The sequence below is a fragment of the Wickerhamomyces anomalus genome (assembly GCF_001661255.1).
Source record: "Wickerhamomyces anomalus NRRL Y-366-8 unplaced genomic scaffold WICANscaffold_4, whole genome shotgun sequence".
Classification (NCBI taxonomy): Eukaryota; Fungi; Ascomycota; class Saccharomycetes; order Phaffomycetales; family Wickerhamomycetaceae; genus Hansenula; species Hansenula anomala.
The window spans coordinates 591847-616871 of record NW_017567113.1 but is presented as its reverse complement, the minus strand read 5'-3'; the positions used below and the strand labels follow the sequence as shown (position 1 = coordinate 616871).

General features: G+C 34.3%; 13 protein-coding genes across 13 annotated transcripts; 8 read left to right on the top strand and 5 right to left on the bottom strand.

Annotated features, from left to right (window-relative positions):
- Positions 1–54: 54 nt before the first annotated feature.
- Positions 55–1482, top strand: TPS1 (alpha,alpha-trehalose-phosphate synthase (UDP-forming) TPS1; the record flags this gene model as incomplete). The annotated part of the gene is made up of 1 exon (XM_019181885.1): positions 55–1482. The coding sequence occupies one exon, from the start codon at positions 55–57 to the stop codon at positions 1480–1482; it is 1428 nt and encodes a 475-aa protein (XP_019038036.1).
- Positions 1483–1995: 513 nt separating this feature from the next.
- On the top strand, positions 1996–3346 carry WICANDRAFT_79374 (uncharacterized protein; the record flags this gene model as incomplete). The annotated part of the gene is made up of 3 exons (XM_019184879.1): positions 1996–2525; positions 2583–2970; positions 3266–3346. The coding sequence occupies 3 exons, from the start codon at positions 1996–1998 to the stop codon at positions 3344–3346; spliced, it is 999 nt and encodes a 332-aa protein (XP_019038035.1).
- A 505-nt stretch (positions 3347–3851) lies between these two features.
- On the top strand, positions 3852–5075 carry WICANDRAFT_79373 (RING finger protein; the record flags this gene model as incomplete). The annotated part of the gene is made up of 1 exon (XM_019184878.1): positions 3852–5075. One exon carries the CDS (start codon positions 3852–3854, stop codon positions 5073–5075), a length of 1224 nt encoding a protein of 407 aa, XP_019038034.1.
- A 269-nt stretch (positions 5076–5344) lies between these two features.
- HTD2 (hydroxyacyl-thioester dehydratase HTD2) lies at positions 5345–6154 on the top strand (the record flags this gene model as incomplete). The annotated part of the gene is made up of 1 exon (XM_019182042.1): positions 5345–6154. One exon carries the CDS (start codon positions 5345–5347, stop codon positions 6152–6154), a length of 810 nt encoding a protein of 269 aa, XP_019038033.1.
- Positions 6155–7191: 1037 nt separating this feature from the next.
- On the top strand, positions 7192–8067 carry RPF1 (rRNA-binding ribosome biosynthesis protein RPF1; the record flags this gene model as incomplete). Its single annotated transcript, XM_019181933.1, has 1 exon — positions 7192–8067. One exon carries the CDS (start codon positions 7192–7194, stop codon positions 8065–8067), a length of 876 nt encoding a protein of 291 aa, XP_019038032.1.
- A 602-nt stretch (positions 8068–8669) lies between these two features.
- On the top strand, positions 8670–12266 carry MSN5 (karyopherin MSN5; the record flags this gene model as incomplete). The annotated part of the gene is made up of 1 exon (XM_019181869.1): positions 8670–12266. The coding sequence occupies one exon, from the start codon at positions 8670–8672 to the stop codon at positions 12264–12266; it is 3597 nt and encodes a 1198-aa protein (XP_019038031.1).
- A 182-nt stretch (positions 12267–12448) lies between these two features.
- NCP1 (NADPH--hemoprotein reductase) lies at positions 12449–14464 on the bottom strand (the record flags this gene model as incomplete). Its single annotated transcript, XM_019185727.1, has 1 exon — positions 12449–14464. The coding sequence occupies one exon, from the start codon at positions 14462–14464 to the stop codon at positions 12449–12451; it is 2016 nt and encodes a 671-aa protein (XP_019038030.1).
- Positions 14465–15298: 834 nt separating this feature from the next.
- Positions 15299–16220, bottom strand: NSE3 (Smc5-Smc6 complex subunit NSE3; the record flags this gene model as incomplete). The annotated part of the gene is made up of 2 exons (XM_019183527.1): positions 15299–16102; positions 16158–16220. The coding sequence occupies 2 exons, from the start codon at positions 16218–16220 to the stop codon at positions 15299–15301; spliced, it is 867 nt and encodes a 288-aa protein (XP_019038029.1).
- Positions 16221–16516: 296 nt separating this feature from the next.
- On the top strand, positions 16517–17368 carry WICANDRAFT_32494 (inositol monophosphatase family protein; the record flags this gene model as incomplete). Its single annotated transcript, XM_019181971.1, has 1 exon — positions 16517–17368. One exon carries the CDS (start codon positions 16517–16519, stop codon positions 17366–17368), a length of 852 nt encoding a protein of 283 aa, XP_019038028.1.
- A 75-nt stretch (positions 17369–17443) lies between these two features.
- Positions 17444–18808, bottom strand: TRM5 (tRNA (guanine) methyltransferase; the record flags this gene model as incomplete). Its single annotated transcript, XM_019180884.1, has 1 exon — positions 17444–18808. A coding segment is annotated over one exon (1365 nt), but the record flags the coding sequence as incomplete, so codon positions are not given.
- Positions 18809–19285: 477 nt separating this feature from the next.
- On the top strand, positions 19286–20338 carry RRP4 (exosome non-catalytic core subunit RRP4; the record flags this gene model as incomplete). Its single annotated transcript, XM_019181998.1, has 1 exon — positions 19286–20338. One exon carries the CDS (start codon positions 19286–19288, stop codon positions 20336–20338), a length of 1053 nt encoding a protein of 350 aa, XP_019038026.1.
- A 70-nt stretch (positions 20339–20408) lies between these two features.
- Positions 20409–22175, bottom strand: OMS1 (putative RNA methyltransferase; the record flags this gene model as incomplete). Its single annotated transcript, XM_019185726.1, has 2 exons — positions 20409–21682; positions 22151–22175. 2 exons carry the CDS (start codon positions 22173–22175, stop codon positions 20409–20411), a joined length of 1299 nt encoding a protein of 432 aa, XP_019038025.1.
- Positions 22176–22650: 475 nt separating this feature from the next.
- Positions 22651–24828, bottom strand: ERG7 (lanosterol synthase ERG7; the record flags this gene model as incomplete). Its single annotated transcript, XM_019183526.1, has 1 exon — positions 22651–24828. One exon carries the CDS (start codon positions 24826–24828, stop codon positions 22651–22653), a length of 2178 nt encoding a protein of 725 aa, XP_019038024.1.
- Positions 24829–25025: the final 197 nt, after the last annotated feature.

Genomic DNA, 25025 nt, shown 5'->3' with positions numbered 1-25025 from the left:
CTTGAAAGTCATCACAAGTATTACAACAACTCATTTTCACAAAATAAACACATCATGTCACCTCCTGGTAACGTCCTAGTCGTTTCAAACAGAATACCTGTCACTTTAAAAAAAACTGAAGATGGTCAATATCAATATAATATGTCCTCTGGTGGGCTAGTCACCGCTTTACAAGGGTTAAAGAAAACAAGTACTTTCCAATGGTTTGGTTGGCCTGGATGGGAAGTTCCTGAAAAGGACCAAGCTAAAGTTACGAAAGATTTAGATGAAAAATTCAATGCATCACCAGTTTTCCTTAATGATGATGTTGCCGAACTACATTATAATGGGTTCTCAAATTCAATCTTGTGGCCATTGTTCCATTACCATCCTGGTGAAATAAATTTTGATGAAAATGCCTGGGCTGCATACAATGAAGCAAACAGAGCTTTTGCAACTGAAATTATGAAACATGTCAAAGATGGTGATGTTGTTTGGGTCCATGATTATCATTTGATGTTATTACCCGAATTACTAAGAGATGAAATTCAAAAAAGAGGAATCAAAGATGTCAAGTTGGGTTTCTTTTTACATACACCTTTCCCATCTTCAGAAATCTATAGAATTTTGCCTGTTAGACAAGAAATCCTGAAGGGTGTTTTAAGTTGTGATTTAATTGGATTCCATACTTATGATTATGCAAGACATTTTCTGTCATCGGTCGAAAGAATATTGGGTGTCAAGACTTTACCAAATGGTGTTGAATATAAAGGTCGTTATGTTAATGTCGGTGCCTTCCCAATTGGTATTGATGTTGGTAATTTCACTGAAGGTTTGAAAAAACCAGAAGTTATCAAAAGAGTTACTGCTCTTAAGGAGAAATTCAAAGATACCAAAATTATTGTTGGTGTGGATAGATTGGATTATATCAAGGGTGTTCCTCAAAAACTACATGCTTTCGAAGTTTTCTTGAATGAGCATCCGGAATGGATTGGTAAAGTTGTTTTGGTCCAACTAGCTGTTCCTTCAAGAGGTGATGTTGAAGAATATCAATCTTTAAGAGCTACTGTTAATGAATTAGTTGGAAGAATCAATGGTACATTTGGTACTGTTGAATTTGTACCAATTCATTTTATGCATAAATCTATCCCATTTGATGAGCTTATATCGTTGTACAGTGTGAGTGATGTTTGCCTTGTCAGTTCAACAAGAGATGGTATGAACTTGGTGAGTTATGAATACATTGCATGTCAAGAAGAATTAAAAGGTTCATTGATTCTTTCAGAATTTACTGGAGCTGCTCAATCATTGAATGGTGCATTGATAGTTAACCCTTGGAATACTGATGAATTAGCTCAAGCCATTCACGAAAGTCTAACCTTGCCAGATGAGAAGAGAGCGGCCAACCATACTAAATTGTTCAACTATATTTCCAAATACACCAGTGCTTTCTGGGGTGAGAATTTCGTTAAGGAATTATACAAAATTGACAATCAAGATTGAACAATGGACTGATTATATTTTCTACAATATGTTTCCGAAAAAAGTTCAATTTTAATGATTTTATGTTTGATAAAGTAAATAGAAATCTACTATTATAGAAATGAGAAAAAGCAGTTGGTTATATAAGTATGTGTCTTACTTTTCAAATGTATGAAATTGTTTGTTGTGGATTCACCTGTTCTGTAAAATGAATTCGCGGATTCGCGAACTTGTATGTTGAGATGATTCAACGTCAAAAATTTCTCAACATATTGTGAGTGGAATTGATCGATTGAACTTCCAATCTATGAACGACTACGCCAATAACTTGATATTTGACTGCTGTTGACACGGCTAACCAGACCATTACATCATGCTGTGATTTGAGATGTTTCTTCAGACACCCTTGAGAATTATCCACTCAGAGTTGTTATATGACTCGAGAGGCTGATATAAACCCAAACAATATGCAAATACCATACAGGTTCTGTGCTAGTTGATCCATATCAAGCTGACTTACCAATCAAACTCGAAATGAAAACAACAAAGTTAATTTTTCTGTGGTTACTAGCCCTTCATGTCAATGCTGTTCCACTCCCCAATGCCGAGTCTCGTACACCATATGAATTTCATTTAGGCGGCTCAGAGACCCCAGTAAATCAGACAGCTTTACATTCACCTCATACAGCTACCATAATTGATAAGGATACGAAGTTACCCCATGGTTCAGATGAACTGGATTCAAATAATGGTACCCTGACACTTTCAACTCATCCAGAAAGTTATCCACACCATGACACCTCAACAAGGAACTCTCCTCCAAAACATTATACAGAAAAATCCCCATATCTCATATTAATTCCAATATGTTTTATTCTCGGACTATTTTGGGCTATTCTTTCATACTGGCCTTTGAAATACAGTTATAATTTGTTGATTAAGAAATGGTGTGATATTGAGCTTGGTGATTATTCAAAAGTTTCAACAAATTTTAGAAAAGTATTCTGTTTTCAATTCTTTCTTTTGGTTATTGTGGTCATTATTTTTATGATCCCCTCCCTTCCGTGAGTAATAAATAAGGCATACCTCTGTAGATTATTATAATACTAACATTTTAATAGGTGGTTTATAGCAGGAGGTATTGGTTTTGCAGTTCAAGAATTTTTCCACTGGTTAGCAAGACGAAACAATGATCGATTTGATAGAGAGCGTGCAATTCAACAAGGAGCTGCGAAAGAAACCAAAAAATACACTAGAGTTACCAGAACAGATGTGGATGAATATGTACCACATTTTGATACATTGTTGGCTCAAAGTTACAAGCCAACATCAAAGTCAAGAAGTTTTAATGATTTCACCAAATTTGGGAAACTGAAATCAGAGAAACCAGACTTGGTGTCTGAGGATTTTTGTGTGTTGTGTTTGGATGCGTATTCTGATGACTCGGAGGTTTTATTGTTACCATGTGAACATTATTTCCATTTCAAGTGCTTCAGAAGAATGGGGATAGTAAGTGGTTTAACTGAAAGTAATCCTTTGTTATGGGCTATAAACTTTAGATGTCCATTGTGTCAATTGAATTTAGCAAGGCACTTTCTATTTTATCATGAACATGGTTTGGATCCAAAAGTTGTGAAGTTTCACAACAAAGAATGAGCAATGTGTTTATGAGATCCTGCGGTACAAAGGATGATGATCAAGTGATATGCGTCAAGATGGTTTGGGAATATAGCTTTACTATCTATTGACGTTTTTGAACAGTGATTAAGCCATTAGAATTTTCAAATTTACGACCATTATTTAGATGCCCCAGGAGCTTATAATTTTCAAGTATATGATCTCTCATCGCTGCACCCTTATGGATACTAATAATGACATTTGGTAGCTGTAGGAATTATATTTCAGTTAATGTAATCTAGCTATAAGCGATTCGATAATTTTTTCTCATTAAATATATGCCGATTCCTTGGCCCATATTGAAGCGTTCATTTTCTGCCATATGTTACGTGATAATAATTATCCAACTTTTTTCAACACGAACACATGTAATGTTTCTTGAATCTTAACTATCATGGACTGTCAAAATATGTGGCTTATCAAATCTTAATGCTTAATGCTTCGCTATTCGCTATCAAGACTTATTCATTTGCAACAACAACCGCTTTCAAGGGTGTCCAAACAACATGCTTAACCGCCGTCAAATTTTACAACGGGACACTAGTTAATTACTATGAGAATTTTTAGCTCACACTGACATACGTAAAAGAATTAAGCTAATGATCAAAAATCTCTCGAGAAACATACACAAACTATTTAGAAGGACAGACACTCTTTTAAATCCATCAATTTGTACAATAATTAACCTGAACCACGTTTGGTTGATCATTAATATGTTACTATTTAAATACCTGCCAACAATATTCCTTTTGATCTTTGGTACAGAAGCTTTGTTTGGGTTTTTAATTCCTGCTGCTATTTTTGGAGGTTTGATGACCCATAGTTCACACGGCAGTGAAGACTCTTCAGATTCAACAACAACATATGATCACACCACGAAAGAGACACAAACGACAACTTCAAACATACCCACAGTCACACCAACTCAGGCATCAAGTTCTAAAGATGACGCTCACTCTCAGAAAGCTGTAAAAAAACTTGACATGATTGTGTTGATAGTTTTAGGACATGTTCTTGCTTCTGCAATATCAGGCTTCTGTCTTAAATATTTAATGACTAGTTTTGAAACGAGAAAACTCAATGTAACACGAGATGCAGCTGTGAGAAACTATTCAAAGGCAAAAATTTGGTTCAAAACATACATTTGCTGGCAAGCGTTGCTCATTATGATTGTTTCAATCCCTATCTGGTTCATCGTCTTGTCATTCTATATATTAGTTATAATCAGCTACTTAGTTGAAAAAGTTGAAAGAAGACAGTCCAAAAAGAAGAGAGCTGATGATATTGAGCTTGGAATTGTACGGAATGTTCATTTTGAAAAAGTTACAAGATCCAACATTGATAACTATATTCCTCAATATCACTCTCAAGTGTCTAAAAACTTTAATTTTCTTTTGTTTGAGAGAAGTTTTTGCAGGACTATTCTGTATAGTGAATACCGTGAAATGAAAGCTAGAAGAGTTTCCCAGGAGGTTGAAACAGATGAGCAGAATGACTCGACTGGTGAGCAGTCTAAATCGAAGTTACAGAGCGATTCAGATTCAAGTGCAGCTACAATTGATGGCCAACCAGAGACAGATACACGTATCAGCGCCGATATGATTGTTATCGATGATATAAATACTGGTATTTACGAGTCTTCCACAATAGATAGAAATGATCAGAGCACGAACGATGAGCGATTTTGTGTTATATGCTTAGACGAGTACGATGATCAAGATAGAATAACAATTTTGCCTTGTGGTCATTATTTCCATTGCCAGTGTCTCATAGAGGCAACTAAAGCCCAAAGTCGATACAACAATGCTGGATTAATATTTCCATATCCTTATAATCTAAGGTGTCCGTTATGTCAGTTGCATGTGTTGCGTTTCTATTTGTTTTATCGGGAGCATAAGTTGAATCCTAATGAAGTGAAGTTTGCAAATACTAGATAGTCAAAATAAGTATTTATGATGTTTTCGAAGTCGTCGACGGTATTGTCTGATGTACTGATGATTTACGCCATTATGGAGTAAGTACTAGTTATTGAATAAACTTTTGAAGCTGGGAAACTTATAAATCGACGGTATTTGTAGTACGACAAAATATCGAATATCTGTCATTTACCATGTGTAAGTGTGAATTTCGCGATTCACATAGAGACTATGTTTGAGTTCTAACGTATTAAACCTTTGCTCTCTTTCACTATGATCAATATAAAAAAATGAAAGGAAGACAATGGATCCTGATGGACACGATGTCCTCCACTCACTCACAGTATTTGAAAGCGGCTCTGTACTCATACTTTAACGTCCAAAAACCACTGGGAAAGTTCTTGTCGAATGGATACCATCTTTTATATTTCAACCCTAAACATGAAGAAACAGAGCTCTCAAAGGATGGTTATGATTCTCATCAAATTCCTGCCAACCTGATGTTTAAAAGAAGGCTTTGGACAGGTGGTCAAATAGACTTTTTACATCCAGTTGCTTATGACTCTCAAGCTGTATGTGTTGAATCAATTCAAAATTCGAAATCATTTGGTGAGAACCACATGGTCACTATTCAAAGAGAAGTTGTGGCCGATGGGTTGATTTCACTTGTTGAAAGAAGGTCGTTATTTTATACGAATGATTTGTATAAGAAAAGTACTCCACAATTTCCACAAAAACCAGCTATATATACCCATGAATTGAAGCCAACCGATATTCTGCTTTTCAGATATTCCAGTTTAACCTTTAATGCCCATAGAATTCACTACAACAAAGACTATGCCATGAGAGAAGGCTACCCTAATATATTAGTTCATGGACCGTTAACTGTCACGCTGCTGTTGGAATGGTTTTCAACGTTGTTCGGTGATCTAGTAGTAAAGTCATTCAAGTATAAAAACATTGCGCCTTTATTTGCCAATGAAAAAATCAAGCTTTGCTTAGGACAAACAAGTGATTTAAAGTATGATACTTGGATAGAGAATGAAGATGGTGAGTTATGTGTGTCTGGAACAATTGAGGTGATAAACAACGATGTTTAATTATGCCTTGTATTAGTTCTAGTATAATATCCATCATCTATTAGTTTCTTTTCCGTAGAAACCCAATGCTTCCATTTCGATTTGGACTTTGGATCAGTGTCTGTTACAACTGAATTAATGACGACTCCATCTTTAACAACAATGAATACGGTAACATCTCGTAACGTCATCACAGTACAAAATTGATCGGTGACTTCTGTTTCACTATCAAGATCAAGAACATTTTGGTCAATTGTTTGAAGATTTTTCAGCTTAAGCAGTATATTATCATCAGAGGTAAAATATCTGTATAAAGCTGCTTGGATTCTGAAGTCATTAGTGATCAGTGATACTGTCAATGACAATTGAGTTTTCTCGAGTAAGTCAAGCGAACAAAACTTTGGATCAACACCATATTTATACTTATGATGAGCACAATTGCGACATTTCTTATCCACATTTGTTAGCCATTTTGGTTTAAGCTCCAATATAAATGAGTCGCTACTCTTGTAGGTTTTGAAGTAGTTCTCTGCCTGTTGCACCTCAGCATCCTCAGGTAGCATATTTGGAATCAGAAGTCCGAAACCATCATTTAGAGCACCATCAGCATTGAACCCGACCTTGACTAAGCCACAATCAATTGTTTCAGGTAATAAAGGTTTTATCTTGTTATTAATGTATCGGAAGACTTCTGATGTTGTGATTACTTGGTCTGATAATCTCAATCTAAGTAGTTTTCTCTTCAATTTTTGATCATTGCCTATATATTTGTATAGAACATTAGCCTTTCCTTTGTTGAAATATCCCCAATCTTTAGCATCATTGAGTTCCAACACCATTGATTGCATTTCAAAGAACAGTAATAAACAGAGGAAGCCAGCTTTCATTGATTAAAGTTTACTGAAGTGAATATTACGAGGTCTCGGAAATTGTAAATCCGGCTCATCTCCCGGAACTCAGAGAATATTGTAAAAAAAAAATTATTATCCTTTAAAAGAGGTGAAGCTAATGAATCAACAAGATATATCTTTCTAAAGAGAAAGACAGGTAATCTAGCTATGGCACCGGAAGAGAGAATAAAGATCAAGAATAAGGAGAGAAGAAAAGAGCTTTTTGCTGCTTTGAAGAAAGAGAAAAACAAAGCTCGTCACAAACTTCGTGCTGAAAGAGCTAAAGAAGAGCGTGCGAATCCAGAATTAAAAGAAGAAAGATTAGCGCAAAATGTTCCAGATACTATTGAATCCAAAAGGGTTTTTGATGAAACTATTGGTCAAGAGTTTGAAGGTGAAGATGATTTCGCCTCATATTTTGACGGTCGTGAACCAAAAATTCTGCTAACCACTAATGCTAATGCTAGAAAAGCTGCATATGAATTTGCTGATATGTTGATGGAATCTTTTCCAAATGTCACATTTGTTAAACGTAAAAGGGAATATTCAATGAAGGAAATTGCAGGGTTCTGTACAAATAGAGGGTATACCGACTTGCTAGTGATAAATGAAGATAAGAAAAATGTTAATGGTATAACATTTATACATTTACCAGAAGGTCCTACATTTTATTTTTCAATAACGTCATTAGTCAATGGTAAGAAGATTCAAGGTCATGGTACTGCTACAGATCATATACCGGAGTTGGTATTGAACAACTTCAACACAAGATTAGGTCAAACTGTTGGTAGATTATTCCAATCACTATTTCCTCAAAAACCTGAGTTTGAAGGAAGAAACGTCGTCACATTGCATAACCAAAGAGATTTTATCTTTTTCAGAAGACATAGATATATTTTCAGAAACGAAGAGAAGGTGGGTTTACAAGAATTGGGTCCTCAATTCACATTGAAGTTGAGAAGGGTCCAAAAGGGAATCAAGAACGAGATCGAATGGGAGCACAGACCAGATATGGACAGAGACAAAAGAAAATTTTACTTATGATCTGTATCACTTTATGTATATTTAATTAGTTTTTAATGTCATTTTAAATCTCAATCTGGTGTAGCTAAAATCTTTCGCGAATCTGTTTTGCAAAATCTGTGATTGTCCTTTTAAAAATCAACAGTGCGAAAAAAAAACTTCGATAGAAAGTGATTGATAACACCTTTACACATACAACCAAGGTACACATTCAGGCTAGAAAAACCGTGCATATTGCATCTAAGGATTCAGAGGTGCTAACCAGGGAGATCATAAACCTCAATACACTTTCTTTCAAGCGCTTGTGATTCAATTGGCTGGAGAGAGATTGGATTTGTTTATTTGTTTTTGTTTTTATTTACACTTTTCGCAGCTCAGCTCAAAAACGTCGAAAAACATCAACAACCAGAGAAAACCATTTCAGGCTGCTCTAAGGTTGATATTCAGAGAGGCTAAGAGTATTGATTAGATTGCTTTGATCTTACATTTGTGACTCTTTGCATCCAGTCCTTTGTTTGGATTTTTATTTGCATATCCTCAATTAATACCAAGCATCACATCCAAAATCATTATAGATACACATCATAATAATAGAGAAAAAAAGAACAGACACTTAAAGAAAGATGGATTTAAATGGTGTCAGTAAAATCGTCAGTGCTTTAGAGTTAATCCATTCACCAAAGACCTCAAACACAGATCGTCAAGAGGCACAGTCCTTTTTGGAACAGGTGAAAAGACAAGAAGAGTCACCACTTTGGGGGTATGAGCTAGCGCTTCCTTCTCAAAGTGCTATTGTTCGTCATTTTGGGTTAACACTTTTGCAAAACTCCATCAATCGTGAATGGTCAAATTATGACCAAGAGAAGAAGCTAGCTATTAGAAGTTGGATCATTGACCTTTCAATGAAATTGTTACCTGAAGATCCACATTTTTTAAAAGAAAAACTAGCATTTCTATGGGTCGCTGTTGCTAAAAGATGTTGGGGCTCCTTTGTTGAAAAATATGAAGATAAACTGGCCACATCACAAAAATTGGTTGAAGGTTGGGCTACAATGGACAAAGATCTTTTGGGCTTATTCAAAGCTAGCTCTCATACTAGGGAGTTATCATTAATTATATTCAGAACATTGTTTGAAGATGTTTACATATTGGATGATTCCATCACATCGAAAAGAAGTCAGGTCTTGAACTCAATGTGTACAAACGTTGTTTTACCAGATACCTTGCTGAATTCCATTTATGAGCCTAATGTGAACTTACAAGAGTCAAAGGCTACTAAGGAAGGCTGGCTTTTAATTTGGCAAGAGCTGTTGAACGAATCAATAAGGAATGGTGATGAAAGAAGTATGATCAAGATTCTTGAGACGCTAAAGACGTGTTTGAATTGGCCATATAGTAGTCTATTGAACCAAGCACAAATTTTGAAAACATTTTTAGATGCTATTTTGGTGTCCAATATCAGAGTTAAAATCCTAACTGTTGATTGTTTGCATATTCTTTTTACTAGAAGCTTCAATGAAGAAATTGATCTGGAACAAATTGTTGGGTCAATTTTTAAACCTGAAGGCATTCAATTACTTGGAACTATTTACAGCTCAATCCAAAATGACCCAGATGATATTGATGATGAGCTGTATGCTTTCACCAAAAAATTTACTGAAATGGTTGTTGGATTAAGCGAACATTTGACCAAAATCTCCACTGACTCATCAGATATTGGTAAGTACTTGGAATTGGTTTTATCAACCACTACAAGTCCCAGTCTTACTATAAGTTCCATTTCATTGAACTTTTGGGGATATATGCTTAGGGATGATGCCAAAATTGCCATCATTGAAAAAATCATTCCAGACTTATTGGAAGTTGCGGCTTCAAAGCTTGTCAATTACAGTGACTTCAATGAAGATCATATAAGTCAAAAATTCTTAGCTGTTGACTTTAACTCCCAAGCAGAAACCTACTCATTTTTAGGTAACTATAAGAAGCTAATTGATGATATCATAAGGCTGATTGCATGTGTCAAAGCTGATATGGGTCTCTTATGGTTAAATAACAGATTGGAGTCTTTCTTTTCATCTGAGCTAGGTAACCAAGTTATCAATTCAGCAAAATTAGATCATCATGGAGAGCCATTTATTTTAGGGATCTCTCAACTAGACATCACAGAGTCATGTGTAAGGGGTATTGTTAGGTGGAAAATCTACTACAATAAGGCAAATTATAATGAAAAACTGGATCAACTTTTGATTCAAGTTGAAGAACTAGCACAAAAACTATTAAATGTTGAACTGAAAGATCCTGTTTTGTTGAAAAGACTAGGTCAAATGTATGTTCAATTCACACCACTGTTGAAAGAGCATATGATCTTCAAGGTTATAGAGAAACTTCTTACACTCTCAACTTTTGAATACCCATCAAACGGTACGGAAGAAGAAACATCACTGGTTAAAGATCTTAGAACAAGTTGTGGTACTGAATTGAATAGGATTGCCTTTCTGATGCCTGAAAGCTTCAAAAATATTTTAGATGATCTTGAGCAAGTCATTGAAAATTTATTACCAAGGCTAACACCAACTGAAGCTGTCACTTTCAAGGCATTCTTATTAGTTGTTTCACAAAGAGCGTCTGTTCCAAATAAAGATGAAAGATTTATTAAAGTTGTTGAACCTGAGATCGCAGCTTGGACTAACCCTGATACTATGAAAGGTTTAAGTGAACTTCAATGGTTCATGGAGAGATTAGGAATTGTGCAAATTGCTGATTATTTCAAAACTAGAAATATTAGTCCTGGTGCTGATTTATTAAAGACACCTATGGATGAGCAAGGGCTGAAACTAAAATCTGATTTGAAAGAAAGATGGTCCACTATTTTCCCTATTAGAACAACAAGATTATTACTCCAGTACTCAATTGAAAAATTACCACATGATACTCCAGAATTCAAGAATTTATTAAGACTATGGAGACCTAGGGTTATTCCAATTATCCCTCATATTTTACAACTGTTGTATCAAATTCAAGCGTATCATAATCCAGCAAATTGGACTGATCTTCCGGAAGTTGTTCAATCATTTGTTCGTGATACTACAGTGGAAAGATTTTGGCAAATGGGTGTTTCTATCCAAACCCGTGATTCATTTTTGGAGGAGAGTGAAAAAGCTATGAATACCTTGAGAGATTTTGCAGATTCTGTTGGTCATATTGTTAGGTATACTAGGGAATATGTTTTCCTGTCTATTGCATCAATTTGTGAACTTGAAGATACTTTTTACACAATTCCTGGTATTGCCGATCTATTTTGGAGAGCTGCCACGGGTGAAAAAGTTGGTATTACATTGCATTCATGGAAACATATGATCAATGTGAGTTTGAGGGCGGTTATCAAAAAATGTCCACCTACAAATGTTGATGATTTCATGTCACAATTGTTACCTCAAATGTTCAATACATTAGATGAATTGTTAATCAATAAATGGGAAAAAGTTTACATTTCAGGTATGAATTTTGATGAAAATGATGATCAATTATCTGAAGAAATGATGGAGGAACATTTATTGAGACAAGTTACACAAGTTACAATTAGATTGTTAGTTGATTGTGTTGGTCAATATGGTTACAAAAATCCATTAACTCCAACTCAAAAGGCAATCCGTAAATTGGTTTTCAACAATATGCAAGTTTTAGGTTCATTTTTAAATTTTGTTTGTCATTTAATTATGTTTAAAGATTCAAGAAGTTCTTTCAATGTTTTACTTATTGTTAGATCACTGATAACAGAAATTATTATGAAGAATGATGAAGTTGATAATTTCTTGTGTGAATATTTAACCAAGTCATTAATTTTTGTTTTAACTGATGATTTTTATCGTGAAGCACAAAATGAAGCAGCATATGTTTTAACTGTTTTATATATCAACTTGAGAGGAAGAAGTCAATATATTTCAACTGTTTTGAAAAATTATTTACCAAATGCTACAGATGTCCATATCCAAAAATACGAACAAGGATTAGCAGAGTCCAAAAATCTGAAAGAACAAAGAAATGCATTATTAGATTTAATTCAACAAGTTAAAGATGAAGATCATGATGATGAAAAGTTTAAAAAGGATAGAAATAAACAATTGGAAATGATCACAAAGAAGAAAAAGAATGAATCTGATATGATGAATGATCCATTTGTGGAGAATGGTGCACTTGGAAATTTATTTGGTGATGAATAGAGTGGAATGAAATTAGTTGATTTTACAGTTTTGTTTTCAATGTATAAAAAAATGAATTGTTAAAAAGATGAGAAATAAATGTTAATCTTGCATTATCATTCTACAATGTAGCTAGTACTTTGTCTGTCTTCATTTTATTAGCTCTATAATTATACTACCACATCTTCTATTAATGATATTATTCACCAAACATCTTCTTGGTATTTATTCAAAGTTTTGAAATTTCTAATAATTTCATGAGCTTGATCTTTTGACAATTGTTTACCTTCAGAAATAATTTCAATCAATGCATTATTAACATCTCTAGCCATTTTACCAGCATCACCACAAACGTAAATAAACGCACCAGCATCAATCAATTCCAAAATTTCTTTCGAACGTTCCAGTAATTTATGTTGAGCATAAACTTTCTTAGAAGTTTCTCTTGAGAAAGCAGTAATTAATTCAAAAGATTCACCCAATTTTTTAGAATATTCAGGCCATTCTTCTTTATACAAGAAATCTTCTTCAGAAGTACGAGAACCATAAAACAAGACAGATTTCCCAATGGTGGAACCTGATTCTGCTTGTTTTACACGATCTCTAATAAAACCTCTAAATGGGGCAACACCAGTACCTGGACCAATCATGATGATTGGAGTTGATGGGTTTGAAGGTAATCTAAAGGTGGAACGACGGACATGAACAGGTAATTTAAAAGATGATAACTTGTCTCTTGGACCTGATAAATCATAAGAAATCCATGGTTTTGAATCGTTATTATTTTGTTCAAGTTGAATGTTACGCAACAAGTTTGTTGCAACACCTGTGATTAATCTTGAATCATTGAATTTTTCAGCCTCAACAACAGCAGTTATATGGATTGTTTTCTTTTCATTTAATGAGGATGAGGAGATTGAATAATAACGAGGTTGTAAATGTGGTAAAGATTCAATTAAAAATTCTAATGGAATTTCCCATGGGGCTCCATTTGATAATAAACTTAGCACTTCAGCAAAATCATATTTTTTAGAGTGAACTTCAGCAGCGAATGAATCTTTATCTTTACTTAATCTTTCAGATTCAATTTTAGCATTTTCAGTTGGAGCAAACTGTTTAACAGTACTCAACAATTGTCTTGAAACTGGACCGCCAATTTCTTTATAATGACGGAAGATAGCACCCACAGTAGTTGGAGTTGGGAATGGGATGGAAACAGTTGAATCTAAAGGTTTCAAATCAATAACTTGATCTAATTGATCATTTAAATTTGTAATTTTGTAAAAAGCTTGTAATTTTTCATTTGAATTTGATGGCCAAACTGCAAGATGATCACCTGTTGAATAACGTAAGTTTGTTTGAGATAAATCAAATTCAGCATGGATACAAGATCTATCTTTTGAATTGAACAATTCTTTTGAGAAGGAAATTGGAGCCAAATAAGGATGAGCATGATCAAAAGGACCTAATGATAAATCAGTTTTACCATCTAAATAAGAACGATCTGGTTCACCTAAAAACACTTTTTCTTCATCAAATTCACCTGGATCTAATCTTGTTAAAGTTAAAGAAGGTTCAAATTTGGCTTCATGTTCATCTAATTTTAAGAAATCTTTTAAAATTTCCAAAGTGTTCTCTTTCCAACTTAGGTAATCTTCATCTAAAGTACCAGCACCATCATCACCTTTACCGAATTCACCAATTAAAGAGGCGCCAGCGCTCTTTAAAGAATTATTTGTCTTTTCTGCAGCTGCATTATAAAATTCATAAGTTGAATTACCCAATCCAAATAAAGTGTAACTAATGTTTTCTAAATCACCTTCAGCAAGAGAACCTAGATATTCTTCAAAATTTAAAGAGGAATCAGGATAGTCACCTTCACCATAAGTTGCAATAAACAAAGAAACTGGGATTTTCAATTGATTTAAAGATTCATAATCATAATCTTCCAAATCGGCAACCATAACATTCAATTTGAACTTAGATTTCAATTCTTTGGCAAACTTGTTTGCATAATCTTCAGCAGTACCAGTTTGGGAACCATAAAAGATCAAATACTCCTTATTATTATTTTCAACAGTTTCCACTATATCTCTTGATTCTGCAACAACTTTTGTACCATCATCTGGAACGGCCCATAAGACCCCTTTTGTGAAGTAGGCAGCGACAGCCAAAGCTAAAGCGATAAGCACAGAGTAGTCCAAAGTATCCAATGCCATTATAACTAGCAACAATAACAACAACAATAACTGTCTTTGAGGTCAAGTGAGTGGAAAAAGATTGTGAAATGATTTCAACGCGATGATAACTTTTTTTAAACGAAAAACAGGTGAATTTTTTCGGTTAGGGCAGGACCTTATTTATGATTGTTCGTTTAAGGGAAAATTTATTGTGGGTGAGATTTGAGTAAAGAATTGGTTAATTCGATTATTTTGATTGATTTAGAATATTTTATTTAACTTTATCTTATTCTATTTATTCTATTCTCTGTTTGAAGATGTTCCAATATCAGATCAGTGACATATTCGCGAATTCTTCATGAGGTGGTTGTTTTCGCCAAATCAAGAGAAAAAAAACAATTTCAACTTCTACAAATTAATGTTATACGCGTTATACATCGAGACGCTTATATGAACACCGCTAATGCGGCCCTGGCACTCTGTTTCAAAGACTGCTTTGTGTGCGAACCAAACTCTTCAGTCCTTAGTATTGTCTAACTAAAAGGACTTGGACTTTAATTCTTTGTGAGTGTTGTTATTTAACTGGTTACTGCTTTCAAAGCTACCCATCTCCAAATCCTCAGTGTCATTACTAACATATCAATTTCGATTAGCGCTCAGTACTCCCGTGCTTTTTTTGGAGATACATAAGGGACATGTCTTTTCAACGAGTGTTTTAATCACCACTGAGATTACATGTCACCCATAGAAAGAAAAGAACTCATTGACAATATACTGTGGCTCTGCATCACCTACATGTTGTGAGTCCGTTTATTGCATTCAGTGATTTTAATCCCCCATTTCATCAATACATTATACACTCTTCATATCTTTTCATACTTGTTCACCTGTAGCAACTGTACCAAATGTAGCATCAATAGTTGCATTAATCTGTGCAAGAAATTCTGGACTTCCATCAGGTTCATTATATATAATTTGTGTGAATGCAATGAAACTTTCTCTATTGAATTCTGATTTAGCTCTTCTCCCCACACTATATTCAACAACTTCTTCATTATCATTTTTAATACAACTTCTATTAACATAATCAGTTTTATCCAATTTTTTCAAAAATTCTTCAATCGTTATATTTAAAACTTCTAATTCAGTATTTGGATCAACACCAAATGTTTCCTTCATTATTTTAATTAATTCAACTTGATTGATATGATTATTTGAAACCATTATAATGGCAACAATAGCTAATGCTAATCCACTAAACACCAAACCTTCATCTGTAGATAAAGCTGGATATAATTCTTTATTGTTTCTATAATCGTGACGTTTTTCCATCAATTCACTTTGGAAAAGTGCATTAGATTTTGATAACCATTGACTCTCAAGTTGGAATTTTAGATAAGGATCTTGAAGCTGGTTAACTAATATATATTGTTGTGTTTTAGATTCTTTCTTTTTACCATCGTTTAAGGATTTCTTTGGTGGTAATTCTTCAATAGTTAATCCAAATGTGTCATTTAAAATACTATTTGCGAGGTTCAAAGCTTGTTGGAAATTAGCTCTACCAAAAGGAACATCTTCCCAAGCATGTCTTTGTAAATTGGCCTTAGTTATTGGAATATTTGAATTATTCAAAGCTAAAGCTGCTCTAACAACTTTTACTGCAACTTTTGATGTTGACTTGTTTGAATGTTAGTAATTTGAACACATTGAACTTGGGACAGCCTAAACTTACAGAGCCAAATTGAGGTTGATCAGGTTGAGCCTCGTAGTCACTGTGTTCTTCTGATTCAGTCATTCTAATCACTGATACGTTATTGATCTATAGTTGTTTCCATTCACGTTAATTCAAATATTCACATACTTTTTTTACGCGACTGATACGCCAAAAAAAAAACAATCGGTTTAAACACGACTTTTGGTGGTGTTGGGATGTTATTGATTATCTAATCATGAGTCGCGAAAATCACATGGCTATTAAACAAGTTCTAATTATAATCAACAGCCACAATGGTCAATTGTACTTTTTCTGATCAACTTATAGTTCAATTGACATACGCTATATCATCAATTCATTATCCATAACTAATCAATATGTCTGTCAATCTAGAAGAAGTTAGAGATTTCTTAGTTGAACTTGCTAAAGAATCTGGTGAAATTATTAAATCAAAATCAGGTAAAGAAACATTTGATGATAAAAAAAATTCAGTTGATTTAGTCACTGCAATTGATAAATTAGTTGAGAAAAATGTATCAACAAAGATTTACTCAAAATTCCCAAATTATAAATTCATTGGTGAAGAAACTTATGTCGAGGGTGAAACTAAATTAACTGATGATCCAACTTTTATTGTTGATCCAATTGATGGTACTACAAATTTCATTCATAATTTCCCATATTCTTGTATCTCTTTAGGTTTCACCATCAATAAAACCCCAACAGTCGGGGTTATTTTCAATCCACATTTAAATTTATTATTCAGTGCAATTAAAGGTCAAGGTGCCTTTTTAAATGGGGAAAAATTACCAAACTTATCATCAAAACCAATCACTTTACAAAGTTCAATTATTGCCTTAGAATCAGGTTCTGATAGAGAGGGCGAAATCTTTGATATCAAGATGGAAACTTTCAGATCTTTATTAGATAAAAACCATGGTTTTATTCACGGATATAGATCTTTTGGATCAGCTGCAATGAATATTGCTCATACAGCTTCTGGTCAATTAGATGGTTATTGGGAAGGTGGTTGTCAAAGTTGGGATGTCGCTGCAGGTTGGGTCATCTTGGAAGAAACTGGTGGTAAAGTTGTTAGTGGTAATAAAGGTGGCTGGACAACACCTGTTGATAGTAGAGTTTATTTATTTGTTAGAGGTGCTCCAGAAGAGGATCAAAAGAAATTTATTCAAGATTTTTGGAGTAATATTAAAGGTGATTTGAAATATTGAAAACTTCTATGAAATGCTATATACATTGGTTATTTTAAATTATCAATTACTTTCTTTACCCTCTAATTTTGGACCAAATGCAACAGCTTCTGGTAATGTAAATGATGCACGATACATTGGTTTTGTTGGTGAAACTTTTCTGACCAACTGAAACAACACATCTTCATAATTTAAATCATCATTTTGTAATTGTTTCTTTATTCTTTCTAAAACTCTTTTTTGTAAATCTTCTTCTGTTGGTTCAGGTTCATCTGGGCTAAATTTTTCAAAACAATAAACATGAACTTTTGGTAATTTGAAACCTTCACAACTCTCTAAAAATTCTTTTTGTCCTTCATAAATACCATTAAAATCACCAAGGAATTCAATAGCACTATCTGGTAAATTCATTACAAAATGATTAATGAATTTTGGGATTGGTAACACCTTCTTATGATCTTTTAATAATTGTTTAATATCATCACCATCTTTTATAGCTTTTTTACCCTTTTTTCTTCTTTTTTCTGGTGTTATGACAACAATTTCACCATTTTGTTTGTCTCTTTTTTCTTGAAGAATTGAAAAACAATTCTTGATAAAGTCATGACCATCTGAGTTATATGGGTAAATTGAAGTGACATGATTCAATTTAATGTTTTCATTCAAATACTTGTAAGATTCAGGGTTTAAATCATTGGAAAAACAAATTACATTTCTTTTAGCAGCTGGAACACTAAAAGGACCAACACCAGCCATCACATCGAAAACGACTTCACCTTCTTGGAAAAGATTAATCAATCTTTCATGTTCAGAATGTAATCTTGAATTCCAATAAACGCTTTGGAAATTAAAACGGAAAATACAATTTGATTCCTTATGTTCCACAATCATATCATCTTCACCAGCTAAAACTTCCATTTCAAATGTTCTATAAACAGTTGCGATGGAATCAACTTTATCCACAACAGTTCTAATGCTTGGGTTTTTATCCAATATCACTTGTCCAATTAAATGTTTGTAAGGTTTGAATTCTTTTCTTAAATTAACATGTGCAATATGACCAGTTTGAGTAAAGCCTGATGGTATATCATCTAATAATTCTTCTGGTAAAACAGCACCCAAAATTTGATCAGTTCTCCAAAATTCATAATCTAATTCCAATAAATGACTCATTAAACGTACAGGATGTTGTTGTTTTTTCATATAATACAAACAATCTTTACTCAGGACATTTTCAGCGTCAGTTGGCATTCTTAATCTATCCGTCAATAAAACAGCTCTACTATTGAAAGGTTTAATCTTTATGACATTACGGACCCCAGGAATATTCAAGATATCTTGTGGATACTTTCTCAAAAATTTTCCAATATCTCTTGGATCTCTAAAACTTGCTTTAACAACTGCAAATTCTTTATGGAAAAATGAACGGTCCAATTCTTTCATTTCTCTATTGATTGGTGGACTGATATCTATTGGTTCACGTGACATCTTGGCAAAGTCAGTTGTCACTCTTTTTGATGGCTTGAAATACTTGATCATCAACAAAAAAATGTCTCTTCACTTTTAATGATTTTTGATGATGAGCTTTTGATCCAAAAATTTTCAAGTTGAATGAAAACATCAAACGGATTCGCGAAGATGGTGTCACATACAAAAATTCGTGTTCTTGAGTAAGAACAAAAAAGAGAAAGTTATTAAATTAAATTTATTATTGAAATATTGAGCTAAATCAATTCTGGAATTGAAGGACGCTTTTTGAAGCTTCAATCAGATCATTTCTTTCTATTGGGTTCATGTTCTGAATTCGATGACCGCGAATATTACCCGCAAGCTGCTCAGAGAAAAAAAATTGTTAGTATAGAGATTTCGATTATTAGCGATGAGCTTCTCTTATCAACAAGTTATATTCCCTGGCAATAGTCGAGAAAAGTATAGAAGATGGATATTCTCAGCATATCAAAATCAAGTCAACTCACATATAACGATGCTGAAGAATCGGACTCTGATATAGAACTACTATCAGATCACGAAGAGCAAAAAGTTCAAACTGATGAAAATGGTTTGAAAAAATCTGTTGTTACACCTGGTGAGCTAGTTACAGATGATCCAATTTGGATGAGAGGTCATGGTACTTATTATTTGGATAATCATACCTATAGTTCAGTTGCAGGAACCATTACTAGAACTAATAGATTGTTGAGTGTTACACCGATACGGGGAAGATATCAACCAGAAACTGGTGATCATGTTGTTGGAAGAATTACAGAAGTTGGTCAAAGAAGATGGAAAGTTGATATAGGAGCTAAACAAGATGCTGTTCTAATGTTGGGTTCTGTGAATTTGCCAGGTGGTGTTCTTAGAAGAAAATCTGAAAGTGATGAATTACAAATGAGAAATTTCTTAAAAGAAGGTGATTTACTCAATGCTGAAGTGCAGTCACTTTATCAAGATGGTTCAGCTTCATTACATACAAGATCTTTGAAGTATGGTAAATTAAGAAATGGTATTTTTTTGAAAGTTCCAAGTTCTTTAATTGTTAGAGCTAAAAACCATTCACATCAATTACCAGGTAATGTAAGCATAATTATCGGTGTCAATGGCTACATATGGTTGAGAAAAACTACCGAAGATTTGTTGACAAATAATAATTCCAGCACTATAGGGAAGAATGCAACAGCTGTCAACTCTAAAGGTCAGTATAATCCAGGTGCTGGTTCAGTGTCAATCACAAGATTAGAAGAAGAAAGTTCTTGGGAGATATACAGTGACACCAATGATCAAATCTCTTCGAGTATAAGAAACACAATCACAAGATATTCAAATTGTATAAAAGCATTAGCATTTTGTGAGTTGGGTATAACGGAATCAAGAATTGTCAGTGCTTATGAAGCTAGTATGCAATATGAAAATGCTGGACAATTGGTGGATATTGAAGTTATGGAATCCTTGGGACAAGGTATCATTACAGCTGAAAAATATAGAGGCAATTGAAATTTCTCTTTTATTTACAAATAATTTTGATTTCTCTAGATTATACAATATTTACAAATTTGCATAGATTTCATTTCTTTCCAGTGTCAGCATTGTTGTAAACTTCTTTAACACGTTTTTGAATACCTGGCGAGATATATTTCTCAACGAATCCGATTTCTTCCTTCTTTTTCGAATCATCTTTTCTCTTTGCAACAATACACCAAGTAGTACCAAGATGTGTTCTCTTCTCTTCTGTAATTTCTAAGCCAGAATCATCAAGAATCTCACCGATATCTAAATTCCATCTACAACCCCAAGTTTCCAGTCTTTTTTCAGCTCTACCATCCAGAATGTTGTTGATGAAATCATATTCACCTCTACCATGCTCAAGTAGGACAATTCTACCACCTGGTTTCAATAAAGTTGAAAAGTTTTTGAGAGCTTTGACTGGATCTTCATGTGAGCAAATACCAAAAGCCTCTATAATCGTATCATATTTGATATTTGTGCTGGCGTCAGTCACTTGAAGTTTATTATCATCAATATCCTTGACTAATAATTCATTTTTCTTGGTTTTGTCTTGTGCTAATTCAACTAAATCTTCTGCTCTTCCAACAACAAATGCAGCATTCTTATAAGTTGGAAATTTTTCTCTGAATTTTTGGTTTGCAATTTCCATCATCTTGGATGAAGAGTCAAGAAATGTAATTGAATGAATCTGTGTCATATCAAGATATTTAACATTACGGCCAGTACCACATGCAACTTCCAATACATCACCTGTACAATGCTTCATTAACCATTTTCTTCTTCTTCCCATGAATACCATTTTCTCTTCCCAGTTAATTTCGGAATCATATTCTTCCGCTTTATCATCATAAAAAGGAGTTGTATCTCTGGCTGGTAAAATTGATTGATTAGAAGTGTTTTGACTTTCAATGTCAACCTTAACATTTTCAAAATCTTCAACACCTTGTTCTTTAAGTTTATTATATTCTGCAAGTTTCAACTCATCTCTTCTTCTAAGTTTTCCCGTGAGTTCTTTGAACCTCAATTCGTCATATTCACTGGTGTTGTGGCTCAATTGTTTTTGACTTATAGCTTCAACTTCCTTCTCTTTATTATAAACACCACGCATATACTTATAACCAAACAGTAGAAACAAAATATAGCAGCCAATATAGTACCAGGTCATTTTCTTTTTGAATTCTTTTGTTCTTACTTTAGCACCCCATCTCACAATCCATGAATCAGATTTCAAATCCTCTTGTAATTTTTCTTCAGCTATCTGTTCTTCAGTTTTTTGTTTTCTCACTCTTTGACCAGGAGCAGTATAGAACGCATTTTTGTTGTACTGAAGCCCTGTAGTTGCAAAAAGCCTATGACCAAAAGACGGCCTTTGAAGTATAGCCTTCGCCCTTCTCGAAGCAAAGTTTCGAAGCAGCATAATGGTCCTGGTGGTCCAAAGATGAATTGATCGAACCGTTTCGTACGTCTTTTTTTTTTTTTCATACTCAAAGCTTTTGACTACGGCCACTACTTCAACAACTTTTAGCGCCAACCTGAATAAGGTATTTTTATGATTGGTTTGGTGTACAGGATCATTTTGAGATCAATTTGTGGTTTTTAATGACAGAGGCGGTTACTGAATTCGCTTTCATTGACTTGTTGGAAGGAGTGGAGCTTCAGAGAATCAAAGAAAACAGTCTCAAGTTTGTTGGGATAGATGTTGAAACTATTAAAAACGTTAAACACTTGAAAAAACATGAGTTTGAGTTGAAAATAAGGCAGTTTCAAACAATGAGTGCAGAAATGAAGAAGCTTGCTTACCAATCAGCAGTGCCAGATAGCACATCTCAGGAATCTTGGGGTATTGACGGTGACAGTGAACAGGCGGTTAGTAAAATATGTGATGATTCTGCACTTGATAAGCTTGACGCAATGATTAATATGAAATACCCAACTCAGACTGAGAAAAATGAAGAAGATCAAGATTTCACATCTATAACCTTGAAGCAGCCAGACTTTGATTTCACACATCCAAGCTCAGATTCTATAGTGCAGCCAACCTCACCGGCATTTCAAGAATTTCAATCAGAAACCAATATTTTGACTGATCCAACAGAAGCGTGCACGAGCTCCTTTAACAACAGCAGACAGCGGCCACTCAGTGGTGATTCGCACCTTCATTCATCAATTCTTCCAATTAAAAAACACAAGCTAGATTCAATTATTGATAGTGACAACTTTAGACCCATCAGTTCGGAGTTACATATTCTCACAAGTGAAGCATGTCTTGAATTCTGAAATATATTTCACATATACAGACATCACACAGTTAAAGGAACATCCCCAAATTTTTCTTTAAATAAACCTAGTGCCTTGATTGGGAACAAGAATTTATAATTTGGATACTCAATAGCACACGAATGATTAAAAACACCTTCAACATACTCAAATAACCATTCACCTGTAGGGCATTGACGTTCCATCAATAATTTCACACCACGCTCAATAACTTTTCTATCTGGATAATCTGCTAAAATCAATCCAATCACAACCCAAGCAGTTTGGACAACTAAACTTTGATCAGATTCAACATATGTATGAGTTTCACATGACTTCATAGACTCACCCCATCCACCATCTTCCATTTGATGTGATACAAGGAAATCACAACCTTTACGAACAACTTCAGAATTTTCATAATTTTCATCAACAGTAGCTAAAGCTTCAAGGGCAAACATTGCAGCATAAGTAAAACAAATACCCCAACAACCATACCATGAACCATCGTCCCCTTGAGCTTTTTTAATATATTCAATAGCTCTATAGATTGCAAAATCAACTTGATCACGTTTATAGTTTGAAAATTTGCGGAAGTAAGTCAAACCTAAAACCGATGAATCTGTGCATTCGACATAAGGATATTCCACCATGATGTTACCAAACACTTCAGCTGGGTTCAATTTTTCAAGTAAAGTTGTGGCTTTGATTTTTTCATAGGTTGCAAACGAGCCGTATTCAAATGATCCAACATTTTGTAAAGAAAGTAAAACATCGATCCCCTCTTGTAAATTCTCATCCTTGATCAAATCTTTCAAATGGGCAAATTGTGTACTGTTTCTCACCATGATGATAGCCTTTAAAGCTTCTGCGGTACAATCACTAACAACATATCCTTGAGTCTTTGTTGAAAATCCCCATGCACCCTTTCTTTTATCCCTGAAACTGCCTTCAACACATTCTTCTGTAAATTGTGACCTCACCAAAAATCTATATCCTCTTTCGATGAATTCATGATATTCCGGGAATTTATCCAGCCCTGCCATAAAGAAATATTGCACTGCAAATGCTGTATCCCAGACCTGTGACCCGTTTGTTCCCATCACTGTAAGCCCTTGTGGACCCAAAAATAAAACATCCTTAGATCTTTCTTTAAATCTTTTAAATTCATAAGAGTCTGGTCCTTCTTCTAAGTATGTAACAATAGCATTGAATGCAAAGTTGACAGGGGCAATGCATAAGTAATCAGTATTTTGGATTTCTTTTTTGATCAACCCATATGTATATTTCTTGATAGAGTTGAGAACCCAATTTGGCCTGAATTTCTCATAAGCAACCATAATATTGTTGGCAAAATCAAGAATCTTGGTATGAGGATAGTATAAATCAACACCACAAACTGTATTTCTATGTTTTGAGAAATCAATCTCATCAAAAGGTTTGCTGTAAATTTCAGCTCTAATTTCCTCTAATAATGGATCTAGTTCACATTGGGCCTTGGAAGCTGATAAATAACCTAGTGGTAGGTAAATTCCACGTGTATGAACCCACCATCTACCTGGATGTATTGGTAGAGTATAAGGTAACGCCCATAATTCTGGAGGTGCTGGGTTGACACCTTCCCATTTGTATAAATTTAAAATTGACAACCATGCTTTCCCCCAATGTGGATTAGCAATAGCACCACCAAGCCTATGTAATGTTCTTCTAGCCTTGACACAAACAGGATGATCCGCTGGAAGACCAAGAAGTCTTAATGAAACATAGTTGATCGATGTACCAAAACAAGTAGATTTATCAACAGTATGTAGACCCCAACCACCATCGACAGGATGTGCTGTATTGACAATATATCTAATCAGCTCTATTCTTTGAGCCTCCTCTATTCTAGTCTTGGTGAAGTAGCAGACGGCAATATATCCAATTGTCATAAACATTGGGCCTTTATATTGACAAGGAATAATACCACATTCTTCTTGCAATTTTTTGAAAAAAGTAGCTCCATTCTTAGCAGCATCAAATGGTGTTTCAGGTTGTGGCAAAATCTCAGCTTTATAGTCATCTGTGTTCAACAGGTACTTAACAAAAGTTGATTGGGGATCGGAAGTCAAATTTGATTCATCTATGTAGTCCCAAGTTTCTCTTCCAAGTTCATCAGTTCTTAATCTCCAACGAGCCTTGTCTGTGTTTGGCAATCCCAAGGTGTCTGAATAATAGCTCATCACCGCCTTCTTCTAGTCTGCTTTTTTTTATTCACTGGAAAATGAATGAATTGCTGATTGTCTTCAAGAAAGTTTTGTTTCGATTCGTTTGTAATTGTATAGATTTTGGGCGATTTAAACGACAAAAGAAAAACATCACCAGTCTGTCAGTAAATACCGTGTCAATTGTACTAACGTCGTGTCTGGGTCCAAAAATT